Source organism: Aspergillus ochraceoroseus (assembly GCF_002846915.1).
Source record: "Aspergillus ochraceoroseus IBT 24754 chromosome Unknown P175scaffold_6, whole genome shotgun sequence".
Lineage (NCBI taxonomy): Eukaryota > Fungi > Ascomycota > Eurotiomycetes > Eurotiales > Aspergillaceae > Aspergillus > Aspergillus ochraceoroseus.
Window position 1 is genome coordinate 1940938 of NW_024468481.1, and position 24983 is coordinate 1965920.

Sequence of the window (24983 nt, forward strand, 5' to 3'; positions counted from 1 at the left end):
TCGTGCTTCCCAGATAACAGCTGGAACTAACAAAATTGCTCAAGACACAAAATCATCATGTAGGAGCAAAACTTGAGACGAGAAGTACGTCGTGGAGCAAAAAGAGATAGCCTACGGGAGCAATGTCACTATTGCTGTCCGATTCAAGTCTTCATTCTCCGTCTTCTCGTCCACCAGCCTTGACCATCCTTTCTTTTTTTTTTTTTTCGGGATTCTGGTCCCGCCATCTTGGGTACATGCTCTCAGTGGTATCAAAAACAAAAAGAAAAATTCCGAAACAAAGAATCGCTGCGAACAATCTGAAAAAAAAAAAAAAAAAAAAAAAAAGAACAAAAAAATGGTATAATGAATTCTCTTGGGGTATACTGCTGCAAATTGACATTGATTTTTTTTAACGCGGTGGCCCGATGGGGGCCGGGTATCCAGAAGTAGAATTGGAAGTGCTAGGACGACCACTATCAAAAGACGCGCGGAGGTCATGCTTGGGAGTCATGTCCCCCGGCGCGGTACCGAATGGAAATTTCGTGTCAAAGCGCGCGGGCCAGCCATTGCTGCTGTTGTGGCTATGGGAGCTCCCAAGGACGGGCAAATCGTCCTCGGCGAGGTTCACGCCCGAGTCGTTCCACGGGTTGCGGTAACCACTGTCTCGGGACTCCATGGAAACCAGAGATGCCTTTGAGGCATTACTCGAGGCGTGCTTGAAGAATGAAGCGGGGGAGGCCGAGTGGTTTTTGCGGCCGATAAACGAGGAGAAAGAGGAAATGCTACCAGGTTTGCGAAGTCGCTCAAAGATGGAACCACGTTCGCTTGTCTCGTCAGTAAAGCTAGGCCGAGTTGGGGAATCTGTTGCAATGGGAGTGGGTGCGTGCTGCAACAGCTTCGAGTCGAAGAAGGGCAGAGACTCCTCAAACGAATCCGACTTGGGCCGTGGAATAGCGCCTTTGACAGTAGTTGCATCGAGGCCATGGGCAACCAGTCGGGAAATCAGGAAATCAATTGCATCCTTGAGTCCACCTGCATTATTGCGCGTGTACCCGAGTACAACACGGTCTTCAGGGCCAAAGGTGGGCGAAGCTGTGCCTCCTTCGGGCACAGGGCTTTCTTTGCTAATATCCACAGTGGTATCAACCTCGTACTGCTCCTTCAACTTGGCGCAAACATCCTGGCGGAAGTCGGCGCCGTGGAAGAACTCTCGCAACTCAGGGGAGCTCTGGAAGAGAAGTTCGTGGCTTTCCGGAACCATTCCCTGGAAATATGTCAGTGACTTCATTTACACGCCATACGGTAGCCGGAAACATACCAGCAAGGCGTCGACGGCTTGCGGGACCTGATATTCAGGCCCAGAGATTGTCACGACGTCGCTTGCAAGTTCAGTGCTAGGGAATTCAATCTTGCAGTTCCATTTCTTCTCAAGCTCATCAATCTCTGAAATCCGAGCTAGCAATTCACGATGATACAATCTGTTGATCACAACACGCTCGGAAACATACTCGGCATCCTTTTAACAGCAATTAGTATTAGTCGTTTTGTAACCAGCCAAAAAAAAAAAAAAAAAAAAAAAAAAAAAAAAAAGGGAAAAAGAGCATATCTTACCACTTTCTCAACCATGTCCATGATCTCCTGCTTGACAAGATCCAGACTTTGAGCGTTACGGGCAGGCGTCCGACAAATGACGTTGTCAACTTTGATGTCATCGTCTTCCTTACCCATGCCACCACGATCCATGGCGTTGGAGAACTTCACAAAGACAGAGTACTTCTTCATAATACGCTGGATGTGCTGGCCTCCGATGCCAATGATGCGTTTGTGGTATTGGTCGGGAACATGGAAAGAGATTGAAGCAGGCATTTCTTGTTCAACCAGGTCCAAGCCATTCTTCGTGGACTCATACTGGTTTCCGCACACATCGATGTAGAAGTTGTACTCATTGAAACCATCGAAGATGATTTGTACGTTGCCTACTTCATTGTTAACATGAATGTTCATAGGTGAATTAGATGTAGCCAATGACTTACTTTGACCCATTATCTTGTTAATCTTCCCGTTCTTCTTGCCGCTAACGAACTCCTTGTGCTCATTTGCCAATTCAATCTTCACGCGCATCTGGTACTGGCTGCGTTGGACAAAAGGGATCTGGTTAATGACCATCATGGCCGCTTTCACGGCGTCGTCGGATCCGTTGATAGTGAACGTCAAATTGTCGAAACTGACCTCAGCCCCAGAGTGGGTGCAGATATCAGACAGCATTGTCCGAATATCTACGGGAGATGGAGTGCGGGCTGCGCCGGGGGATGGGTCGGGGACAATAATCCACCAGGAGGCACTGTAGAATTGACCAGCCTAGGGGATGGTCAGCAAAACGCATAAAGGCAGGTCGATTATAGAAACTTACCAAGGCCATAATCTCCCTCACGGTGCGCTCAACATGCAGAACTTCGGTTCCTTGAATACGAACGAGGCCCCGTTGGCTACCTAGTTGAGGGAAGAGGACGTAGGAGCCATTCATCTCCATCACCTTCCGAACTTTGTCCAGACGATCAAGTAGAATATTGTCAATTTTGTTGGAGTTGACCATGACATCCTTGACGTAGATCTTGACCCCCATGACTAGCTCCCTCAGTTTCTGTTTCGCGCGAGTAATCTGGTCTTGGGCTTCACCAGTGATGTAAACCTCATCCTCGCTACGACGGTGAGCGCCTGGGGGAGTGTAGCCAAAAATGCGCGGAAATGGAGGCGGAAAATAGATCGCTGTGCCGGTAGCGGCTTCGATGAGTTTGATATTCTTTCGAGTTCGGCCACAGACCAGGGTATGCATGGTAAGTTCCAACTTTATAGCGTCCACATGACGTTTAAGCTAAATCAAGTTAGGAAAATTCAAAAAGAAGGACGAAAAAAAAAAAATTTCACCAGGCTTACAATTTGATCGATCATGATTAGGACTCTAGTCTTAGCATGTTCGGTACTCTCCATATCTCCATAGATAGAAACCCGGAAGCGCTGGTCCAACCCATTATCCGAGGCGTAACCATACGAGGACACAACCGCACTATCCGTATCGCGAAGCTTGGGGCTGAGCAGGAAGATGTCCGTACCGGTGTAGGCAGCGAGAGTGTCGAGGTGCTCTAGGACACTCGGCCGAACCCCCTTGGTGGTGCCATCCACAACAAGATGCATATCAACGTCAACGGTCGCACATCGCTATTGAAATTATAAAATTAGTCACAGAACGCATTTTACAGGGTAAGTACCCCGCAGGGTGCGGAAAAGAAAAAATTTGACGGGGGTACACATACCAACAAGATTGGCGTCTCATTTAAGATCTTCGCTCGCAATTTTCGCACGGTCTCTCCATCGCCGGTAATACAAACGTTGGTAGCTAGTCCTTGGGGTCGCCGTTGTAGAGATGGGACGATTTTAGGCTCGGAAGATGTAATGACTGCCTCGGCTCTCCCATTGCTGCTCTCCGTAATTTGACGACACAGTCTCCGTAAAGCTTCGATGTTGCTCGTGTGGACCGGCAGCTGGTGGACAGGAGTACCTTCGGGGGTACCTTCGGGAAATGACCAGCGTTGGAGGGCGCCGGGGCTCGCATGCAGCACGTCATCAGCTTCCGGGCCGGCAAGGGTGGAAGAGAAGGGGACATTGAAGGAGAGGTTGACCGTCGGGTCGACGCCGGTAGGTGGAGTCATGGGAGGAGGAGCGCCATGGGGCCGGCGGAGGGAGTGTGAGGCCATCTCGGAGTGAGGGCGCGACATCCCAAAGGTCGGTGTCATTCGCTCCCAACCATGACGGGCCTGGCCCGTGAAGTTGGAGATCTTGTGCATACCCGGGTCAAATCGAATCTCTAACCCCTTGAGCGAATCGAGGGGAGAGAGACGAACGGAGTCAGGATGGCAGAAATGGCGAACGAAAGAGAGAGATGGAGGGGAGAAGGAGAGAAAGAGAAAGGACGGTCGAGCAGTGGAGAGGATGGAGGAAAACTCAAAGGGCTGGGGTTCGCCGTTCTCGACAAGGATGAAGATGGAAGAGGAATGGACGCGCAGGAAGAATCGTGAGTGGTGGACCAGGGCGTTTTGGAATCGGAATGGGTGGAATCAATCCAGCAACCAAAACGGGTATCGAGGGATAGAGGGGAGGAAGAAGAATGGAATGATGGCAAGGGCAAATGAAAGTGAGAGAGAAAAAGAAAGCAGAAGAAGAAAGAAGAAGAAAGAAAAGAAAAAGAAGAGGATGAAGAAGCAATTGTAAAGGGAGGAGGGGATATGAAAAGAAGAAGAGCTTGAGGTGGTGAAGGGAAAGAAAAGAGAGAGAGAGAGAGAGAAAGCAAGAGAGAGAGAGAGAATGAGATGATGGAATGAATGAATGGCTGAATTCAGCTCTGGTCAAAAGTCTGGGAGTCAGCATCTGCTAACACCACCAATTCTCTCTCTCTCTCTCTCTCTCTCTCTCTCTCTATACAAGAATTCTTTACATATTGCTGGATTCATACAGAATTATTTGATCTATACTCAATTCTCTTCTCTACTTGATTCTCTCCCTCTTCTCTTTTCTCTCCTCGTTTCGCTCTTTCTGACTCCCACACACACACACTCACTCTCTCTCTCTCTCTCTCTCTCTCTCTCTACCATCAAGCGGGAAATGCGGGTACTCAGCCCAGTGTCTAGGCCCAATCATTCGACTGCAGCAGTCTTTCCTGCAAACACCTGACTCCAAGCATGGCTACAGGGTTCTTTTCACGAGGGGGTTGAATCCTCGAATTCTCAGAGGAAGAGAGAGTCATAACAAGGGATACGACAACCACGGTCTTTCGGAGCAGCAGCAGCAGAAGAACCAACAACCCCCGTCCGGTGTCCCGAGTCAAATCCTCGATTCGTTATTCTTCATTCCACTAAACTCAAAATCTATCCCCCTTCAAGGAGGATTGCTTATCTTGGCTCGCCAGAGGTAGTGAGAGATTCTGGAACTCTGGGAACTCTGGGAGCTGGGGAACCAACCCATCATGGGTCCGGAAAAGGAGGGGTTTAAATAGAACTACTACTACTACTACTAGTCATAACCCTGTCTGTTTGGGACACCGCAGCAATCATCGACTCCTTTTGATTGCATCCAGCAATAATAGGGAACATGCATCGCCATTCTTCACTCCTGCACGGTCCAACGGCTTTTCCGTTTCGGGCGCCGCAAGCGAGGCAAATAATCACGTGCCTGCCTTTGAAGCATTGGCCGACTCGATGGCCAGGTCTGGACTCAATTTATTGCTGTTCGACATCACAATGGTCTCTCCATGGAGTACCCAGGGACAATGGTAATTCTGGCCATGATCGGTGTATTGGAAACAAGGTATGCGTGGATCCGCACGGGAGTTCAGTCTCCTCCTGTTGTCCATCATTCTCAGTCTCGATCAGAGGCCTATTTATCCAAGACAACTAGAATTCCACACAGGCCGTCCAGTATTCTACGGAGTACGGAGTACTTTGCAACTACAGCATCAATGTTGAGCATGTGTTACATGGCGTCTTTGATTAACTTTGTATACCTAGGTAGTCTAATTATCACGTACTACAAGGATCTAAATAAAATGCTTGGAACCTATCGTTACCAGGCAACTAACACCCATCCGAATCCCGGTATCTAAATATTGACTCAGGAAGTACGGAGTAGACTATGATAAATATTCTATATTGCAAACCCATTTCGATATTCTAATAACAATAGGGTCTTCTCTTCTCCCTCTTGAAGTTGATTCAGAAAGAACATCACCATGATCCATGGTCCCGGTCAGGTCCATACAATCCAACAATCCCATTATATATCTAGTTAATCACGAACTACTGCATCTATGTACTCCGAAGCAAGGAAAGAAACAACAACAACAACAACAGGTACAGAGTACTCCGTACAAACAATCCCTCCAAAATGAGTCCGACTCATCGACGTCATCCCCGATCCCTGAAAAAAAAAAAAAAAATAGAAAAAAAAAAAAAAAATAGAAAAAAAAAAACAGAGTGTCTCCGCCAGGATCCGAGCAATGTACCGAGTTCTCCATACAACAATAATATACTCCGTAATACCGAACCTAATCTAATATGCACGCACACGAGAAGATTCTGGATGTTTACAATTTTACATACCTAACTATCTAGATATGTTTCACCCCTGACTTCTAAGAACTACGTACTCATTCTTTTTTTTTTTTTTTTTTAAGAAAAAGAAAAAGAAAGAAAAAAAAAAAAAGTATGTATTGGGAAACAAAAGTACGTCCCCATCACTCTCCTGAGAACCTCTCCTGAGAACCCCACTCTGCCATTGGATTCTATAATCTATATATATTCTTCATATTCCTCTTCATATTACCAACTACTAGTTAGTTAACTAGTTAACTACTAGGAAGTGGATGACTCTGCCCAGTGACCAACACCAGGAACAAGTTCCCGGTAGGCAACAGTCATAACTCGTTGGATTGTGCTGGTGGAAGGACCAGCTGCGCCTTCCGCTATTCCTGTGAAGAATATAGCGTCGATGCTTAGCGATTCGTGGCCTCAATGCGGCGGGCTTGGGATTGAAGATACTAGGAACGAAAATAGATTAATTACTAAATTTATTCCTATTGTCTGCCTTTTATTACAAAGGGGGACTCCGTGCTCCGTATGTATAGATAGATTCGCAAAAGGATTTTGATATCACCCAACAATAATTTACCGCTCAGTAGCGCTGCGACACTCGATGGACAACATCTCTCGGCCCCTCGAGTACAACGCGCTCTGGCTCGCCACTTTCATAGTATCGCTCTCCCGGCGCCAGGGGCCGGGTAGTTACGTAGACGGGCCGCTCAATGTATTCCCGAGGACGTCGGGTCTCCTCATCCATATACACACTCATATCGCGGCCGCCAGGGTGCACACTCTCCTCCACACGCTGAATTACCTCGCGTGGCTCGTCGTACCGCGTCGTTGGCGGCCGAACGCTGGGCACCCGCACAATTCTTTCTCGGGGAAGCTCAGCTTCCTCCATATACGGTCCCCGTCGAGTTGTGTACTCGTGGACTTGCACGCTGCTGCTACGTGGGAAGGGCTCCCGGGCCTCGAACGGAGCAGCATAGTGGCGCCGCTCACCAGGAACAGGCCGAGCATAGTCGGTCACTCGCCGATAAACCCCTTGCGTAGGCACTTCTTGCACGTACCTTCGGCCACCATACGGATCCTCAAGGACAGATGCTGCCCGCACACTGGCGTGCCGAATTTGTGGAGGTTCCTCGTAGACCTCGGTTCTTGGGATTCGACTGGACGGTGGAGGCATAGCTTGTACCCTTGGCGCGGAGATAGTTTCATAGTATTGGTTTCCATGCTCATCAACCACGATTCGTCGTGGAGGTGGTGCCATAAGACGCGTTGCCGGCTCTTCCTCGTAGTATGTTTCATGGACTTGGGGCGACACGGGCGAATCGGGGGCGGGAACATAACGCCTTGTCGCATGGGCCACTGGTAGCTCATTATAATACCGAGCTCTCTCCTGTGGTGGTCTTTCAACAATCGTATAAGGCCCTGGGCGAGTAGAATGGGGGCTATGCTGGTCAATATATTCACGAACGTATTCGGGTTGTCGAGCTTGATGCAAACTCGCAACTCTTCGCAGGTCCTGCTCATCTCGCATTGGTCGTCGGGTACTTAGTCGAGAAACCGCACGATGTATCCCTGCTTCACCATGAGTCTCATCATAGGAATCTAACTCATATGTGGAGGTCCTCAGAGCGGGCTCCCTTCTCTCCATGACAGGGGTATAGCGGGGAGAAGCTATATCAATGTAAACAGGCCTTTCCTGAGGAGCACGTGCCCGGTATGAGGGTGGAGTATCAGCAAAAGGAGGTGGTGAAACCGGCTCCTCTTTAATAAAGGGTTTGGTTGACCCAGCACCCTGCGTTCTATATGGTGGTGGGCGGGACCGGTCGCTCTCGTCCTGTATTCTCCTACGCTTTCTAGACACCAAAGGCTGCGGAGGCATCGCGGGGCTTCTCTGACGCTCGGGGTCATACTCTGAGTGAGAATCTTGGGTCTGATGTACCGAAGGCACCTTCGCAATGGCGAGCGGGGAGACACGGGACGGTTGAGGAGCCGCGGGGGATGTGATATGGTTCCGTACTACTCGAACGTTATCTGCAGGCGACATTGATCGTCGTGGGTAGTGGCCTCGATCGGATATACGGCGCTTCGCAGGGGTCGGATTTGCTGTGTGGGATTCATAGCCATCCACCCTTTCCATTGGTGCTACACCGGGAGCTGGGGGCGAGTACTCCGGCTCCTCCATGGCGTCGGCCTGCTGGCGGACTTCGTGAACTTTGTGGGTTGGGGTACCTTCACCATGATGCGCTTGCCTATGGTGAGAGAGAATTCGGTGGCCTGCAACGGGGTAAGTAACTTGCACTTCCTGGTCCGATTCAGGTTTGTTGAGGGCTTCAAGCCGTTGCAACTCATCTGAATATCTTTCTCCACGGATTTCAGCGCTAAGCTCCTCTGGGTTAGAAGGGCGCGCCGTGGATGGCTTCTGCTGGTCACCCTGGGGTGGAGAGTCAGGGGCTCTGCTAGAGTAGAACGAATTCTCGTCAAACGAATCGCTGGGCGCACCAGCACGGGAGACATCGAGTGAAGGGGATGGCTTGACTATTTCCAAAGCTTTTGCTAGGACATCCGAGACGTCAAAGTCAGGGTTCGCATCCTGTAAGGAGACTTTCTGCTTCGACTCTAGTCTCTTCTGCTCAAGTTGGTCCCGTAACACTCTCTCCACTCGTTGGCGCTGTAGCTGCAACTCTGCCCTGACTAGGTCATCCGACTTGGTCAGGAAAATCGGATCAATCTCCGATGTAGGCTTGGTAATGAGCCGCGAAGACGCGGCTGTGCTAGGGGGGCCATTTCCAATATTTGTACTTTGTGATCCTGTGTACTTTGCCGTCAAGACGGCAGGTTGGGATGAAGGTTTAGGGGATGAACCGGGACGGCCGCCGGCCTTGCTCTGGGCTGTGGCCGACGCGGGAGGATTGCGAGGCGCGACTTTGCGCACGAACTGCTGGGGAACTTTCAACCTAGGGTGAGTCCCAGAAAAAATCTCCTCACTAATTTTCAAGATCTTTTCATACTCCTGCATCTCCTCTGCTGCAGGTAACCTAGCAGTCACCCTACTGGTGGGAAGTTGAGTTGCTGCCATGGCCGGGGAGCTTGCGCAAGAAGGGGAAAATTTTGATTAGCTCTCCCTGCCCTGTGCACTGCGACCGATATCTCAAACCCAGTGGAACTGAATTAGTGATTTGGCATAACCTGTTCGAGGCTGCAACGTCTGAATTCAATCCACTACCTCAGCGTGTCAATACTGACTAGGGGTGATATAAAAAGAGCGAGGTGTGTGGGTGTAAGAAAGAGAGAGAGAGAGAAGGAGCGCGTTTTGGAGCTGGGAAGAAGAAAAGTTGTCAATGGCGCTGCAGATCACCTGCTCTCGGAGTCAGGCGGCGCTAACCTGCGTGCGGAATGATGGCCCTCCCACCACTTATTAACTATAGTAGGGTAGTTGTTAGTTAGTTAGTATATCAGGGATTACGAAGATGTTACTGAGGGGAACTAAATAGTGACTCATATAAGGAGTATGAGTTATCTCATTTCTTCTTCCCTACTCTCCAGGTTCTTTTCTGCGTCGCGTACTTCTCAATTACCGCCTCCATCACTACCCCAGTCCATCCGGGTGCCGCCCCAGAACCGTCTTAGGATTATATCCCCCGCCCCGACTGCGAGGAGAGGAACCGTCTCTAAAACAATCGGCATCATGGCGGATTCTAAACCTGTTTTCTTCTTCGATATTGACAATTGCGTACGTTTTCGAATACGAGAGGTTTTTTTTTTTTTTTTTTTTTTTGAACCGTGGCTGACGTTTACGGAGATCTAGCTCTACCCCAGGGGTAGGAGCCCTCTACTTCCTACAAGACACTTGACTGCGGTATTGAGGACTGACTGGACGTCGCGCAGGCAGTAATATTCATGATGAGATGCAGAAACTGATACGTATGTTTAGTTCCCGGGAAATGCGCATTTTCCCCTGCCCACTAACTAATGACGTCCATCCGTTCTAGACCAATTCTTCGTCCGTCACCTCTCCCTCAATGCTGACGATGCCCACCTGCTGCATACGAAGTATTATAAGGAGTATGGCCTCGCCATTGAAGGGCTTACACGTCACCATAAGATCGATCCACTAGAGTTCAACCGCCAAGTCGACGATGCTTTGCCGCTCGATCAGATCCTGAAGCCAGACCCGAAACTGCGCAAGTTGCTAGAGGACATTGACCGGGACAAAGTGAAGATGTGGCTCTTGACCAATGCATATGTTACTCATGCGAATAGGGTAGTGAAATTACTAGGGGTCGAAGATCTTTTTGAGGGAATCACCTACTGTGACTACGGTCAGACACCGCTCGTTTGCAAACCCACGCAGGCCATGTACGAGAAGGCGGAGAAAGAGGCGGGTGCCCCGAGCACAGAGCAGTGCTATTTTGTCGGTCAGTTTTCTTTCCTCCTCATTATCACTGTAGTTGTTTTTATTTCGATGTGTACTGATTCCCACACAGACGACTCCGGGTTGAATTGCAAGCACGCTGCGGATCGTGGTTGGCAAACGGTCCATCTAGTAGAACATGGCCTTCCTATGCCCGAAGCCCCCGTCTCGCAGTTCCTGATACGTGATCTTGAGGAGCTGAGAACGTGCTTCCCGCATTTGTTCAAGAGTTAATGTGCTAGACAAGAGCGGTTAGATTTTCTGATAGAATCCGGTGGTAATACGGCATTGTGGCTGCACTAAACGTATTATTATCACACCAGTAATATAGTACTTCCCTCCATATCTAGATCCTCGCAAAGTTCGCTTATACTGGCTGGCTCCGAAAACTTCTCTTTCATCCAACACTCCAGTCAGATACTGGATACTGTCCTACCCGCTCTCTAAAGGATTTTCTTTGCTTCGAGATCACATCACTATCGAGCAAATTGTAAACATCTCTTCAGTACCCCGCGCTCGTACGTTCAGCGTGGGTCTTTCTGGAATACCTCGTAGGTACCAAGTAGTAGTAGCGCTGTTGATGGGCAAAGAGGTACTTAGGGGACTGTATGGATGACTTTGTCCTTGGCCCTGCTGTTGCTCATTCAATATATTATTTACTACTAAACAGTACTATGAAGATAGAGCGTGGAAGAGGTACCAAGCTTGGGTTTAATATAACGAACATTCCAGAGCTTGATACCCCTACTGTTCTCGAAAAAAAACTTGACTACGAGATGAGAACCCCATGGATATAAGATAAGATATTATATTATTTATACTACTGTGAATGAAAATTTTGAGCTTCACAAATCCAGAGACCCCCAAGGCGCTTAAAAAAAGCCTTGGCCCGTGTTGAAGAAAGCTCATGAAGCCCATACCAGTGTGCCATAGGTTCTCCGCTTCCAACATAATAATGCAATTTGTCTGTATATGGCCGTTTTCAAGGGAATAAAGGTATAAAAAAAACACACACAACGCCGCTTGAAGGGTATCCGCCAACCGTCCAAACCTAAATAGAAAGTCATTATAAAGGGGTAGTCAAATGAAAAATACGTGAAGGTCGAACAGAAAAAAAAAATCAGCTCTGGAAGCAGTACATCCGTACTTCGCAATCCTCGCTTCCAGTAGCGAAACGGCTGTCTCCCAGACCGAGGCAAGTCACCGGTCCAGAGTGGCCGGTGAAAGTCCTCTCGCATTTGCCAGTTCTGGGATCCCAGATCTTAACCATGCGGTCTTCAGCACCAGACACGATGCGGAGGGTATCGGCACTGAGGGCCCAGACGCCCTCTAAGTGACCAAAAAACGTACGCAAGCAACGGCCGGTAGTGGTCTCCCAGAGACGAATCGTAGAATCCAATGCACTCGTAACCATGTAGCGCGGTGGTGCCGGGCGGCCATTCTCAAACGAAGGGCCAAAATCCGAGGATTGGTTGGAAGCAGAATTGGATTCCGACCCCATAGAGGCTTGCAGAGAGGGTGACTCGTTATCTCCAGACGTGGTGCTAAGGTTGTCATTCTCACACTCAGCGTCGTGCTCTTCAAATTCGAATTCTCTGGGTAGAGGGACAACCTGTTGCACTTGACCCACATGCCCATGGAAGGTTCGGATACAAGTTTTGGTGTCCAGATCCCAAAGCCGCACCGTACAGTCATCCGAAGCTGAAAAAACGGTCCTAGACATGGTATCCACTCTGACTGCATTGACCCAATCGGTATGGCCACGGAGAAGGAATGTCGACTTATCCTCAAAGTTCCAGATCTTTACTGTCTTGTCAACGGACCCAGAGGCCAATATCGAAGCATCGAAGTGTAACCCAATCACACCACCACGGTGGCCGGTATAGGTGGAAATACACTCTCCCGTACGCCAGTTCCAGACCTTCACCGTGCGATCCATGCTGCCACTAATCAACTTAGTGTCATCAAACTGCAGACAGCGAATTCCGGACTCATGCCCGCGAAGGGTGCGCAGTTCCTCTCCAGTTTCCGTATCCCATATTTTAATAGTTGTGTCATAAGAGCCGGTAGCGAGAATATTATCTTCAAACTGCAAACACATAACCCCATTCGTGTGACCCTTGAAGGTCTTGATCGAGCATCGCCCATATTTCCAATTTGTGCCCACCTTGAAACGATCCTTGTACACAGCTTTCCAGGGTCGATATCGGGTTTTGAAGTAATCGTGATCTCCTTCAGATGCGGGGATCAATGATGAGCAATGGCGTTTTACCACGGCATCCTCGTTGCTTGGTTCCTGCTTCCTCTTGCCAGTGTTGGTCACTTCAGCCAGAGAATTCGCTTGGGATTCTGGATGGGGTGATTCGGACTCCGCTCTGTTCATTCCCCATGTTGTGGCCCGTAATTCGATCTCCCGCTTGGACTCTCGGAGCCTCTTACGGTCCAGAAGTGGCAAGCCCCAGCCGCATTTCTTGCACTTGCGATGAATATGCTGTTCACACATCCGGTGCCACACAACATCATCGTCAGCGAGCGCCCTCCATCGTCGAGAAACCTGGGCAGCCTTGCAAAGTGACGTAGTGTCCAGATAGCACAGAATTTTGAAAGAGATCTCGGGAGGTAGTGCGGTAATAAAGTCGATGCGGATGAGATCGCGCACAGTAGCCGAAACGAACGAAAGTTGTGGGAAGCAGCACTGCGCCAGGATTCCTTGCAAAATGAGTTTCCGGTGCTTGGCGGGCGCGGCAGAAAATAGAGACCAAATATGCGAAATACTTTGTTGATCACCCTGAGGGAGGGTTTCCAACCCCTTTGATTGTGTGTGAGCTTGCGCAATGCTAGGCAATCTTACAAAAAAAAAAACCAGAGGGTTGACCTACCTGCTGAAGCTTATCCATGGTGGGCTCATCCGCCTGTCGTCGACATTTGATGTCCGGCCGATGGCGATAGCAGTATTTGGAGTTTGCGCTGCTCAGTTCTGCCGGTAGGATCGACTGGGCCCCGAGGGGAGCATATTGTTCGGGAATGTGTCTGGCAAGAAAGGGAGCGACATTCTCGGTTGCGAGATTTGCGGGGGCTTTGGTCACATTGCTGAAGCCGTGGGACACGTGTTGGTGGGCGTCGGATTCGAGGTCTGTATCGTCGGCGCTATGAGAGGGTCCAAATATCGATTTCAAAGAAGCCTGCGAGGCGTCCATGGTGTTGTTGCAGTTTAGCCGATTTTCTTGGATTAGACTGTGAGGGGCACCATCTTGTTGGGAGGATCGGTCGGTAATAGGCATATCGCAATCCCACAAACAACGATGCACCAGCTAATTTTAGTCCGACAAGTCTCTAATATAAACCAGAATCCAACATGAGTCTTGAACCGGCGGCTTCAGTTCGCTGTATATCGTTTAAGAGTCCTAGCCCTGTGGCGAAGCTGGAGACGGGGGAACCGCAAACTCGTCCGGGGTAAGAGGGACCGGAATGAAAGCAGAGGTCTCAATGATGGGCCAGCCAGGAGAGGAAGAAGTGTAAGAGATTTAATGTCTGTAGAAGAGGAAGAGATTGACCCTGAGAGTGTCTTTTAAAAAGATCAATGTCTCATGGATCACGCAAATAATGATTGTCTTTCGTGCTCTTGTGTCGGGTGAGTCACGTGTGTAGATGGCGCAATCACCAGCAGAAATTGACAGAAATTGACACCATTCCTCACCATTCCTCACCACTGCTTGCCATTGCTTGCCATTACTTGCCATTGCTTGCCATTGCTTGCCATTGCTTGCCATTACTTGCCATTACTTGTCATTACTCGCCATGATCAGGGAAGATTGTGGACACTATCTGATCCACAGCTTACCCAGAGACCAGGTGCCACCAAAGACTCTTTATTCTTAGCTTCTGCGCACCTGGGGATACTCCACTCACCAAAAATCCATTCAGCCTTCAGGGGGTGCTTTTGTCTTGGGCAATTACACCGCAACACGGATTCCTCTGGGGAAAGTATTCTAGAGGCCTGAAACAATTCCCATTCACTGGTCTACTCGTCTTGTCTGCTCTCACCGCCAAGTTCCAGGCAAGCTATTTATGCATTCCATCTCGATTGAGAATCGACGGAAATAGCTCCCCCGGTCCAAGCAAACCCATCTGATTCGTTGCGGGTCGGTTGATCGGAACTAAAGTCGCGAACATTCTGTTGTAGATGGTATTCCTGCAGTTCTTATACCCCTTGGGCGTCTGTTAAAGAAGGCAACGGTTTTGCTTGCATCACCGCTTAGGACCTCATATTCTGACTTTAGACCTCATCTCCTCGGATCTAGGGACAATGTCTACCTTAGAGTCATCATCAGCCTCTAGTGAAGCGCCTCCTGACGCTGACCCTTTACACGGGCAGGAGTCTGTACTGCCTCGATTGGAAACTCTCATTTCTCATCTAGTCGCAGCGAAAAGGTCCTTGTCCTCCATCAACCACGTGTGGCGTGCCAACGAGATTGTTACGGCTGCTCGTTCCACTTTGGAAGAAAGTGTCGTGGTTTCCGCACGGACCGGCTTTCTGCGTAATGGTCTCAATAACCAATTAAGGTTACTCTACAATGTAAGATCTGAGGTGGAGGAAATATCCCTCAGGGGTCGATCCGAATTCGCCGGTGCACTGAAAAGTCTCGACGCGGCGGATGCGCGGCTCAGGAAGACACTAGGGTCTCTTCGAGAGACGATTGTCCATGCTTCCTTTCGCCCTGAAGGCGAAGAGCCCAAAAGTTTACATGACTTTGTGGACGAACGGGGTGTCGAAGAACTCCATGCAACACTGAAAAGTTCAATTGACCGAACCAATGCATCTCAAGCAGAGCTGGACTCCTCCAATTTCGCCTTCGATGACGAGCTTCAAGCGATAAAGAAGGCCTTGGGGAATTACAGAGCCGCTACCAAATTGGCCTCTTCCCGATCTTCTGTCTCTTCGTCTGCCTCACAATCTGCGTCGAACTCCAGCCTACCATCTCTAACCTCCATGCCATCCATGGTGCATTCTTTAGAGATGCATGCTCAAGAAATGGCCAATTTACTAGAATCATTGGTCCGTCATTTCGATCTCTGTGTCACCGCTGTTAAGCATACCGAAGGAGGGGGCGCTGCTGCCAAATCCATTACCGGCGATATGCCTGCAGGGGTCATCAGTAGTCGTGGCGGCGCAAACATTGAGGAAGACATAAATTCCAATTTAAACGCCCCGCTTGATCCTCTCAGTGACTGTGAGTATCAGGAAATGGTGAATGTCATCATCAATGACGCCGCCGAGGCGGAGGATGTCGTGATGGAAATCCAAGACCGAATCGGAGAAATGGAATCGGTAATGGAGAATCTGTTGGCACAACGGGACAACTTTGTTGCTGTATACAACGCTACCAAGGGTGTCTTCACCCACTTATCATCGCTTTCCTCTGCTCGATTACCAGGATATATAGCAGAGGCTCACAATTTCACCCGGGTATGGAATGAGGAACATGACCGTATCAAGGGCGGATTAGCGGATCTCTCGGATCTTAATTCCCTCTACGATGGCTTCCTTGAAGCATACGATGGCCTTATCATCGAGGTAGCACGTCGGAGGCATGTGCGACACCGGGTCGAGAAGATTCTCCGTGATACTCGGCAGAAGTTAGACCAGCTCTACGAGGAGGACGTCAATGCGCGTGAGACATTCCGGGTGGAGCAAGGCGATTATTTGCCGTCTGATATCTGGCCTGGACTTGGCCGTGAGCCCATGCGCATAGCCTTTCGTCGCATCTCCGGTGGCCTTCTGAAGGGGGTTCTCGCGGAAAATCCTGATGTCGAAACGCAAATAGACCAACCTGGAGATGGTGCTGTACCAAAGACAGCACCACAGCGTGAGGATTCAGGGGAAGGGGAAATCATCCCCGAGCTGCCAAAATCACTATTTGAGCAAGCCCTTGCTCGGCTAAAAGGCCGAAGCAGAGCTGTCAGTTAGCTTGCATCTTGTGCCTCTCAAACAACAATGTTGGTGATGAGTCATTGTATTTCTAATCCACTTTCTTCCTTAACTATTTCTCAACTTCTCGATGACTTAATAACGACGCGGAATGGTGTTTTGCTTGCATTACAGCTCCCATCGGCTACTGGATAAACCTACATGATGAACTTGAATAGGCGTCGTCCTGTGCTGATTCCAGGCCATGGCTTTCAGAGTCATGAGACACTCTTTAGACGTATACTCTTGCAATCCTACTGCAGGATGTAAACGCTATCGGGTGTACTTGTCTAGTTATTGGCAGGTCTGGAATGAAGATCAAAGAGAGCTCTGATGGGTACATCCAGCGGGGGTTTTATTTATTTATTTCTTTCTTTCTTTCTTTCTTTCTTTCATAGTCGAACTCCCAGCTAGAAAATCAATTAAACTTCGAATAGAGGGAGGGGACTGTCTCGAATAATGATTTTATCCGTAACCCACCTACTCCTCAGTAACTACATCTTCCACGTCTTGTTAATTGCATCTGTATCATCATATATATCCCCCCAACTCAGCCGACTCCATCTCTCCGGCCTCTCCACCGCATCGACAAAGTGCCTCATCGCCAATACAAATTGCGCCGCCCACTTTTGCGGAGTGACTCCTCCACACCCCGTTGCCATCGGAGTAATAAGCACAGACCTAATCTTCCCATCATCTCCTTCTTCTTCTTCTTCTTCTTCTTCCTTTCCTCCAACAGCACCAGCACACCCCCGATTCCACCCTTCAACAGCACAAAGCAAACTCCAAACACACTCATAAACAACCTCCCGATCCCACCGCGCCGAGTCCGGCGTCCTCATGGTCGGACAAATCGCCACCCATTTACACCCCCAGTCATTCTTCCCCCGTAGTTCCGCGGGAAAGGGCACAAGCGTACATGTGCCCGGCGGCGCAAAGCCGCGGTATTTGTCGTAGAGGACTTTCTGGACGGCATGGGTGAGGGTGTCGTAGTGGCTGTGGGGGAGGCAGAACTGGCGCGAGATAGCGTCGTCAAAGGCGCCGTCGAGTCGGCCGTAGGAGTTTGCGGGGGAGACGATGAGGTCGAATTTGGTCGAGCCCGGGAGGGATTTCAGGGAAGTGTTTTGGATGGTGAGATTTAGGGGGGGGGGGGAGGTGCTGCTGGGTAAGGGCCAGTATTTGGGGAGGGCTTCGTTGTATGCTGTGATGAACTTTTGGTCCATGCAGAGGAGGGTGATTGCGGGGATGTTTTGGAGGGGAGATGGAGATGGAGATGGAGATGATGCCATAACCATTGGTGTTTGTTTTTTTTTTTTTTTTTTGCGGGGATATATGGGTTTCTTGAGTGGAACTTGGCTCTTCGATACAGAGTATTTGTATCTGGGGTTGGTTAGGCCGCATTAAAGTCGGTAGTTAATTGAAGCGTTGTCTCTTCTGGATGGGGTTGTAGCTTGAGGGTTGGTTGGTGGTGTACATACATATTTTGGACTTTTCCGTACTACGTCTACTAACTATCAGCACTTGAATTAGTTTCCGACCAGGAAAGGATATAAGGACTATAACTATCTTTTTGAGAGTAATCTGTCTCCTAAATAAATGATGATGCCTACGAAATGGTTAATGTTGCATAAAATGCATACCTACATAAACCCATGGCTTGAAGCAAGCTACCAAGCACCCAAACCATTCCCACCCACTTATCGAGCTTTAAGCTAGCATATTATACATACATACATACATATATATATATATATATATATATACAATAGGTAAGATACAGGTTGAAATGACAACCCAATCGATCTCCCTGGCTGACCTGCGCCGCACAAGATTATGAAGGCGGTGCACCTAGAGGGTCTGAATCTCCTGCTGCTGGACTTGACTTGGGATCTTCAATGGGCCGTGGGACATACGCTGGGGAGTGGTTTGGGGATGCTTTTGAGTAGAAGTTGGAGACTAAAGAGTATACAAGTTTCGTGGATGGTTTGAGGCGGCTATGTGGAAGAAATAGGGCTTCAGAGAAGTATCATGCGGGATTGTCGGGAAACAGGCTTTTACAAGAATGGACAGAGGAGGGAGTGAGAAAGATATGCTAGTCTTTTGACTGTCTATATACTGAATGCTTCTACAGGACTAAACGCTGCAGCTGTATGTATAGATGACGAGGTACTTTTGATGAGGATTACCTGGTCTCCTCGTATCGGATGGCCATATGCCGAATTGACGAATCGACGGGAGCCGATTCTGAATTTTAATATGCGATCCGTAGGCACTTTGCGTGAACCCCGATGTGAGCCAAATGCCGGGAATGATGTGCTGGCTCGACTGCCTCTGTAGGACCAGGCCACAGAGGCAAGCGAAGATATTTGTTCGAATAGCGCTTCAGAAAGAGCTTGAGTATGTGCTTCAAGTCGCCGCTCAGATCGTTCACTTGCGCTTTTTGGACGAGCCGGACACTAGACGCTTTTTGAGATGCTTTGGCATCTTGTTCGCACGTTTCTCACGCTTCTCTTCCTTGACCTTGTGCTTATGTTCTCGCTTAGAATCCTTATCCTCAAACCGCTTTCCACGAGGTTGTTTCTTTTCAAATGGGTCTCTCTCGCCTTCATCACCGTCTTCAGAGTCGGAACCTTCTACCGATACGCCACCGCTGACGTCGGATCCAAGCTCGCTTTCATTATCGGCTGCCTGCGCAGAGGGCTTCTCGCGAGCGAGCAGATCCCGATACACGAGGTCGTCTCCTTCACCAGCGTGGACTCTTTCAGCGTCGCGTTCGATATCGTAGACTTGCTCCAGAGTTTGTGGAATATATTGTTGACGGAAGACGGCAGCATCTACTTCCTGCTGCCCTTCGTCTGTCGTTTCCGCCCTGGAGGCAAAAAGTTTCTCGATAGCGTCATCCATTTCATCAGACGGGTTCACAGTAGTTGGGCCATCGGGGGAAATGATAAACTCGAAAATAGTACGCTCGGGAAGAATGTCAACTCCCTTCCGGCGGAAGAAGTCGCCGACGTTCTTGATATCCATGCGTAGGAATTCCAGACTCCGGGGGTGGTCATGCTCCACACTCTGACTAACATCGATAATGTACAGCTTGTTCTTATGGTACAGGGTGTTGTACTCGCTCAGATCTGCGTGCACCAAGTGGCAGGTTTGGTACATGACACGCATGTAGCCAAGCATTTCGATGTATAACTCACGCCATCTCGTCTCTGACTCGGGGTGGTTGAATTCGACGTCCTTAAGTCTAGGTGCAGCCAAACCCTTCGAGTTTCCAATGAATCCCATCACAAGTACGTGAAGCCGCAGATTAATGGGCTCTGGACAAGGGATACCCGCAGTGTAGATTCTGCGGAGGTTGCGCATTTCCTTTTCAGCCCACAGCTTCACCATTGCTCTGTTGTTGCTTTTGCTGTAACCTTGACGGAATCGGAACTCTCCAGTAACATATTTATCTCTGTCCTTGAAAACGAGAATACTGGTTTTGTAGACCTTGATCGCACGGTGGATCGGGGCGGCATCGAGGTCATCTTCCGGGAACAGCATGGCATGATACACATTGGCTTCTTTACCGGTAGAAAGACATCCGTGAATCTCTGAAACAATGTTACGATTGATCATCTGCAGAAGGATCATGCGCGTGCGAGGATCCAGCACCTGCTCGGAGGTGGCTCTGTCCGCCTTGTCCGCACCACGCTCCCCACGCACCGCCAGACCCGACTGCATGTTATCAAGCTTGATCTTGTTGGCATGGCGAGTTAAAGACTTGATCTCATCATCGACGGAGGCATATGTGTTCACAGTAGGCTTCTGGGTATTGGTCTTGGGGTAGGTCCATTTGGGGGCGTTCGCATCGGCAGCCAGCTCGTTTACTTTGCGTTGACGGTTGTAAGCTTTTGTAAGATCGGCGGGGTTCGAGGAATTGAAGTCTTCTTGATCGAGCTGTTCCTCGAAAATGTCATCGTAATATTCGTCGTTCTCGTAATCATCTTCACCTTCCTGCGGCGTCAGGTCTTGCCCCGCCGTGGCGGGGACTGTGCCTTCAGAATTTATATAGCCCTGGTTAGGAACATAGGCATGAGAAGGTGATAGACCATCTGCTAGGGCAGGAACCGGGACATTTGGGTCCGAGGACGCCATAATGATTGAAATGGCCGATAAAAACGAGTGTTGGAAGAATCGATTGTCGGCGACACGGAAAATTGGGTAGAAAAAAAAGTGCCCGCGATCTCAAGAACTTTTTCTCCCATTGGACCAACACTTATAGCTGACCGCCCGGCAGAAACCCCGCAGGCGAAACGCGTTGGTGCGCGTTCGTTCGATCCAGGCTTGCGTTTTGTGTCGCCGCAAGTCGAGGCCAACATCTCAGCACGGCGGAAGCTTCACGGCGTTGTTCATGGCCAGTTTGTCCCGGTAGTTATAATCGGAGTTCTGGATCCTGGTTTTATTGACGCTAGCTGAGCTGCGGAATGTTTCAGACGCTGTGATTGATTCATTTCTCGTGTTGTCTGGCAAAAATGTATGTCAAGCAAATTATCATCCAGGGCTTTAAAAGGTGAGTTATCGCGTGAGCTTTGGATTTCGGGCTCTCATCCGGTGAGGCTGGAGACTTACAAGCCATTGGATGGGATGTAGCTACAAGGATCAAACCGTTATTGAACCATTTTCTCCGAAGCACAACGTTATCGTCGGTCGCAATGGATCCGGAAAGAGTAACTTCTTCGCGGCTATTCGTTTCGTCCTTAGTGATGCATACACCCACCTAGGCAGAGAAGAGCGACAGGCTCTGCTGCACGTATGTACCTTGACCTTGTTCGTTCGACAGGAAGCTTACAGCTACTAGGAAGGTTCGGGTTCCGCGGTTATGTCGGCTTACGTTGAGATCATCTTTGACAACTCCGACGATCGATTTCCTACCGGCAAGCCAGAACTTGTCTTGCGTCGAACGATTGGTCTCAAGAAAGACGAGTATACCCTCGACCGGAAGAATGCGACGAAAGCGGATGTGATGAACCTACTCGAATCGGCGGGGTTTTCGCGGTCTAACCCATACTATATCGTGCCTCAGGGCCGTGTCACAGCTTTGACTAACATGAAAGATTCTGAGCGCTTGAATCTCTTGAAAGAAGTTGCAGGAACCCAGGTGTACGAAGCGCGTCGTGCGGAATCCCTAAAAATTATGCATGAAACAAACAATAAGCGGGAAAAGATCGACGAGCTTCTCGAATTTATCAACGAGCGGCTGTCTGAATTGGAGGAGGAAAAGGATGAGCTGAGGAATTATCAAGATAAGGACAAGGAAAGGAGGTGCCTGGAATATACGATCTATTCCCGTGAGCAACATGAAATCTCAAGTTTCCTCGATAGTCTTGAAGAACAAAGACAGACTGGTGTCGAAGACACGGATATCAATCGTGACCGCTTTATTCAAGGAGAGAAGGAAATGGCCCAGGTCGATGCGGAGATTGCCGAATGCAAGCAGCAGATCGAATTTTTGAAGGTGGATAAAACGCAATTAGAAGACGAGCGTCGCGAGACCTCCAAGGCACTCGCCCAGGTGGAATTGTTGGCAAAATCCCTTTCTGACAACCAAGCCGCTGCCCAAGCGCTGAAATCACGTCACGACGAAGACTTGAATGCTGTTCAGAGCGCGATTCAGGAACGCCAGGCTGAGCTCCAGCAACTCATCCCCCGTTTCAACGCGGCGAAAGACCAAGAGGACGAAGTTAAATCTAAACTTACCGATGCGGAGACGATCCGCCAGCGATTGTATGCCAAGCAAGGCCGAAATTCGCGCTTCAAGAACAAGTCGGAGAGAGACAAATGGCTACAGGCGGAGATCAAGAACAACTACACCTCTATCTCCAGTGTACAGGCAGTCATGGCCCAAACACAGGAAGACATCAACGAGCTCGAGAATGGAATTGCCCTCTTGGAACCGGAGACTGAACGCTTACGCCAGCAGATCGATGGTCGTGGTGATACTATTCAATCCGTCGACCAGCAAGTTCAAGCCGCAAAAGATGAGCGAGACCGACTGATGGACCAGAGAAAGTAAGTTTTTCTCCCACACTACTAAATGAAACATGCTCTAACTAGTTCCCAGGGAGCTGTGGAGAGAAGAAGCCAAGCTTGATTCCATTCTGTCAAACGCATCTAATGAAGTTGACCGTGCAGAGCGCAATCTCTCTCACATGATGGACCACAATACGAGCCGTGGGATAGCTGCTGTGCGGAGGATCAAGAGACAGTATGATCTCGACGGAGTCTATGGAACGTTGGCAGAACTCTTCGAGGTAAATGATAGATACCGCACTGCTGTAGAGGTCACCGCTGGCCAGAGTCTGTTTCATTACGTCGTTGATACGGATGAAACTGCCACAAAAGTGCTGGAAATTCTTCAACAGGAAAAGGCGGGCCGAGTTACGTTTATGCCTCTTAACCGGCTGCGGTCGAAGCCACTCAATATGCCAAAGGCGAGTGACACAATCCCAATGATTGAGAAGCTGCAATACGACCAGGCCTATGAGAGCGCGTTTCAGCATGTGTTTGGCAAGACAATTATCTGCCCGAATCTTCAGGTTGCGTCCCAGTATGCCCGTAGCCATGGTGTCAATGCGATCACGCCTGAGGGAGATCGTTCCGATAAGAGAGGTGCCCTTACTGGTGGTTTCCACGACTCCCGGCAATCCCGCCTTGATGCTGTGAAGAACCTGACAAAGTGGAGAGATGAGTATGAGACGAAGAAGAACCGTGGGAGTGAGATTCGCAAGGAGCTCGAGAAGCTTGATCAGCTCGTTACCAGAGCCGTTGGGGAGCTGCAAAAACTGGAACAGCAAAAGCACCAGGTTCAGAACAGCAGTGGGCCTCTACGGCAAGAACTGAAGAGCAAGCGTGATCTGCTCCAGAAGCAAAACGATAATCTCGATGCTAAGCGTCGTGCCCTCCGAAATATCGAAAGCAACCTAGCTGCTTTGAAGGACCAGGTTGGCGCCTTCGAGGCTGAATTGGCCTCAGCGTTCCAGAAAGCGCTCAGTAACGAAGAAGAGGCTCGCCTGGAGTCTCTAAGCGTCACCGTCCAGGATCTTCGACGACAGTACCAGGAGCTCTCTGGTCAGAGGAGTGAGTTGGAGGCTCGGAAATCTATCCTCGAGGTTGAGCTTCGGGAGAACCTGAACCCCCGCCTTGATCAACTCGTGAGCCAAGACTTGGATATGGCGGATGATGATGGCCAAGGAAACCTGAAAGAAACCCAGCGCGAGATGAAACGCCTCACAAAGGCGCTGGACAAGCTTGCGCAGCGGCTTACGCAGGTAGACGACTCTATCGACGAAGCCAATGCTCGTGTGTCGGAGCTTAGTCAACGGAATGCAGAAGCTAGACGGGAATTGGAGGAACTGGCCAAGTCGATTGAGAAGCATCAGCGTCGCATGGAGAAGAGTATGCAAAAGAAGGCTGCTCTGACCAAACAGGCGGCTGAGTGTGCGGCCAATATTCGTGATCTCGGAGTGCTGCCAGACGAGGCGTTCACAAAATACAAGAACACTGACTCCAACGCTGTGGTCAAGAAACTGCACAAAGTCAACGAGGCGCTGAAGAAATATTCACACGTTAACAAGAAAGCGTTTGAACAGTACAATAGCTTTACGAAGCAGCGGGAGACTCTTACCTCGCGAAGGGGAGAACTCGATGCTTCCCAGAAGTCTATTGACGACCTGATCACAGTCTTGGATCAGCGCAAGGATGAGGCCATTGAGCGAACATTCAAGCAGGTCTCTCGCGAGTTCGCTAATATTTTCGAGAAGCTTGTTCCTGCAGGTCGTGGACGCTTGGTCATCCAGCGTAAGACTGATCGCGCTCTGCGGGCGGACGATGAGCTCGAGTCCGATGATGAGGCGGCCAAGCAAAGTGTCGAGAACTATGTTGGAGTCGGCATTAGTGTCAGCTTCAATAGCAAACATGATGAACAGCAGCGTATCCAGCAGCTGAGCGGAGGACAGAAGAGTAAGCACCCTAGCCTAGCAGACCTATTCTTACTGTTACTGTATCCTCGGAGTTGCTCACAAGATCCCAGGTCTTTGTGCTCTTGCGTTAGTTTTTGCTATCCAAGCCTGTGACCCGGCGCCATTCTACCTCTTTGATGAAATCGATGCAAATCTCGATGCCCAGTACCGCACGGCTGTTGCTCAGATGCTGAAATCGATTTCCGATTCGACAAACGGACAGTTTATTTGCACCACCTTCCGGCCGGAGATGTTGCATGTAGCAGAGAAGTGTTACGGCGTGAGTTTCCGACAGAAGGCCAGTACCATTGACGTGGTCTCTCGAGAAGAGGCGCTCAAGTTCGTCGAGGAGCAAAAGACTTGAAGGGATTCATTCAGTGGGGTTAGGTTAGTATCTGGTATAGGCAAGGTAATGTAATCGGCGTATCAACGATGGACCGGTTTGATCGTACTGGATTCATATTTTTTTTCTCTCTTCTTCT

At 49.5% G+C, this 24983-nt stretch overlaps 9 protein-coding genes across 9 annotated transcripts; 4 read left to right on the forward strand and 5 right to left on the reverse strand.

Moving 5' to 3' along the window:
* Nucleotides 1-348: 348 nt before the first annotated feature.
* On the reverse strand, nucleotides 349-4293 carry P175DRAFT_0503180 (KH domain protein). The gene is made up of 7 exons (XM_040897566.1): nucleotides 3294-4293; nucleotides 2917-3198; nucleotides 2393-2854; nucleotides 2016-2340; nucleotides 1594-1958; nucleotides 1301-1498; nucleotides 349-1246 (listed from the first exon to the last, which is right to left on the reverse strand). Exons 1-7 carry the CDS (start codon nucleotides 3822-3824, stop codon nucleotides 392-394), a joined length of 3018 nt encoding a protein of 1005 aa, XP_040751032.1. The 5' UTR covers nucleotides 3825-4293; the 3' UTR covers nucleotides 349-391.
* Nucleotides 3891-5652, forward strand: P175DRAFT_0559197 (uncharacterized protein; the record flags this gene model as incomplete). Its single annotated transcript, XM_040900898.1, has 3 exons — nucleotides 3891-4051; nucleotides 4633-4944; nucleotides 5051-5652. 3 exons carry the CDS (start codon nucleotides 3891-3893, stop codon nucleotides 5307-5309), a joined length of 732 nt encoding a protein of 243 aa, XP_040751033.1. The 3' UTR covers nucleotides 5310-5652.
* A 947-nt stretch (nucleotides 5653-6599) lies between these two features.
* Nucleotides 6600-9399, reverse strand: P175DRAFT_0503181 (uncharacterized protein). The gene has a single exon (XM_040897567.1). It carries the CDS (start codon nucleotides 9193-9195, stop codon nucleotides 6703-6705), a length of 2493 nt encoding a protein of 830 aa, XP_040751034.1. The 5' UTR covers nucleotides 9196-9399; the 3' UTR covers nucleotides 6600-6702.
* A 405-nt stretch (nucleotides 9400-9804) lies between these two features.
* P175DRAFT_0494756 (putative pyrimidine 5'-nucleotidase) lies at nucleotides 9805-10764 on the forward strand (the record flags this gene model as incomplete). The annotated part of the gene is made up of 5 exons (XM_040896032.1): nucleotides 9805-9849; nucleotides 9925-9937; nucleotides 10005-10040; nucleotides 10109-10534; nucleotides 10604-10764. The coding sequence occupies 5 exons, from the start codon at nucleotides 9805-9807 to the stop codon at nucleotides 10762-10764; spliced, it is 681 nt and encodes a 226-aa protein (XP_040751035.1).
* A 589-nt stretch (nucleotides 10765-11353) lies between these two features.
* Nucleotides 11354-14091, reverse strand: P175DRAFT_0559200 (F-box/WD repeat-containing protein). The gene is made up of 2 exons (XM_040900899.1): nucleotides 13410-14091; nucleotides 11354-13339 (listed from the first exon to the last, which is right to left on the reverse strand). Exons 1-2 carry the CDS (start codon nucleotides 13809-13811, stop codon nucleotides 11651-11653), a joined length of 2091 nt encoding a protein of 696 aa, XP_040751036.1. The 5' UTR covers nucleotides 13812-14091; the 3' UTR covers nucleotides 11354-11650.
* Nucleotides 14092-14836: 745 nt separating this feature from the next.
* Nucleotides 14837-16498, forward strand: P175DRAFT_0534093 (autophagy-related protein 17; the record flags this gene model as incomplete). The annotated part of the gene is made up of 1 exon (XM_040900108.1): nucleotides 14837-16498. The coding sequence occupies one exon, from the start codon at nucleotides 14837-14839 to the stop codon at nucleotides 16496-16498; it is 1662 nt and encodes a 553-aa protein (XP_040751037.1).
* Nucleotides 16499-16825: 327 nt separating this feature from the next.
* P175DRAFT_0503185 (uncharacterized protein) lies at nucleotides 16826-17725 on the reverse strand. Its single transcript, XM_040897568.1, has one exon. The coding sequence runs from the start codon at nucleotides 17719-17721 to the stop codon at nucleotides 16993-16995; it is 729 nt and encodes a 242-aa protein (XP_040751038.1). The 5' UTR covers nucleotides 17722-17725; the 3' UTR covers nucleotides 16826-16992.
* Nucleotides 17726-18588: 863 nt separating this feature from the next.
* P175DRAFT_0503186 (serine/threonine-protein kinase RIO1) lies at nucleotides 18589-20682 on the reverse strand. The gene has a single exon (XM_040897569.1). The coding sequence runs from the start codon at nucleotides 20636-20638 to the stop codon at nucleotides 18926-18928; it is 1713 nt and encodes a 570-aa protein (XP_040751039.1). The 5' UTR covers nucleotides 20639-20682; the 3' UTR covers nucleotides 18589-18925.
* A 333-nt stretch (nucleotides 20683-21015) lies between these two features.
* P175DRAFT_0440382 (chromosome segregation protein SMC) lies at nucleotides 21016-24865 on the forward strand (the record flags this gene model as incomplete). Its single annotated transcript, XM_040894014.1, has 5 exons — nucleotides 21016-21053; nucleotides 21134-21293; nucleotides 21342-22552; nucleotides 22605-24502; nucleotides 24573-24865. 5 exons carry the CDS (start codon nucleotides 21016-21018, stop codon nucleotides 24863-24865), a joined length of 3600 nt encoding a protein of 1199 aa, XP_040751040.1.
* Between the last annotated feature and the right edge of the window lie 118 nt (nucleotides 24866-24983).

Excerpts from the sequence above, each read along its gene's own strand:
- P175DRAFT_0503180 (XM_040897566.1), bottom strand. The coding sequence starts at position 3,824 with ATGCACAAGATCTCCAACTTCACGGGCCAGGCCCGTCATGGTTGGGAG. Across the intron at positions 3,199-3,293 it reads ATGAGACGCCAATCTTGTTG|CGATGTGCGACCGTTGACGT; the intron begins GTATGTGTACCC and ends TAATTTCAATAG. Across the intron at positions 2,341-2,392 it reads TGAGGGAGATTATGGCCTTG|GCTGGTCAATTCTACAGTGC; the intron begins GTAAGTTTCTAT and ends ACCATCCCCTAG.
- P175DRAFT_0503181 (XM_040897567.1), bottom strand. The coding sequence starts at position 9,195 with ATGGCAGCAACTCAACTTCCCACCAGTAGGGTGACTGCTAGGTTACCT.
- P175DRAFT_0503186 (XM_040897569.1), bottom strand. The coding sequence starts at position 20,638 with ATGGCGTCCTCGGACCCAAATGTCCCGGTTCCTGCCCTAGCAGATGGT.
- P175DRAFT_0559200 (XM_040900899.1), bottom strand. The coding sequence starts at position 13,811 with ATGCCTATTACCGACCGATCCTCCCAACAAGATGGTGCCCCTCACAGT. Across the intron at positions 13,340-13,409 it reads CCATGGATAAGCTTCAGCAG|GGGTTGGAAACCCTCCCTCA; the intron begins GTAGGTCAACCC and ends ACACAATCAAAG.
- P175DRAFT_0503185 (XM_040897568.1), bottom strand. The coding sequence starts at position 17,721 with ATGGACCAAAAGTTCATCACAGCATACAACGAAGCCCTCCCCAAATAC.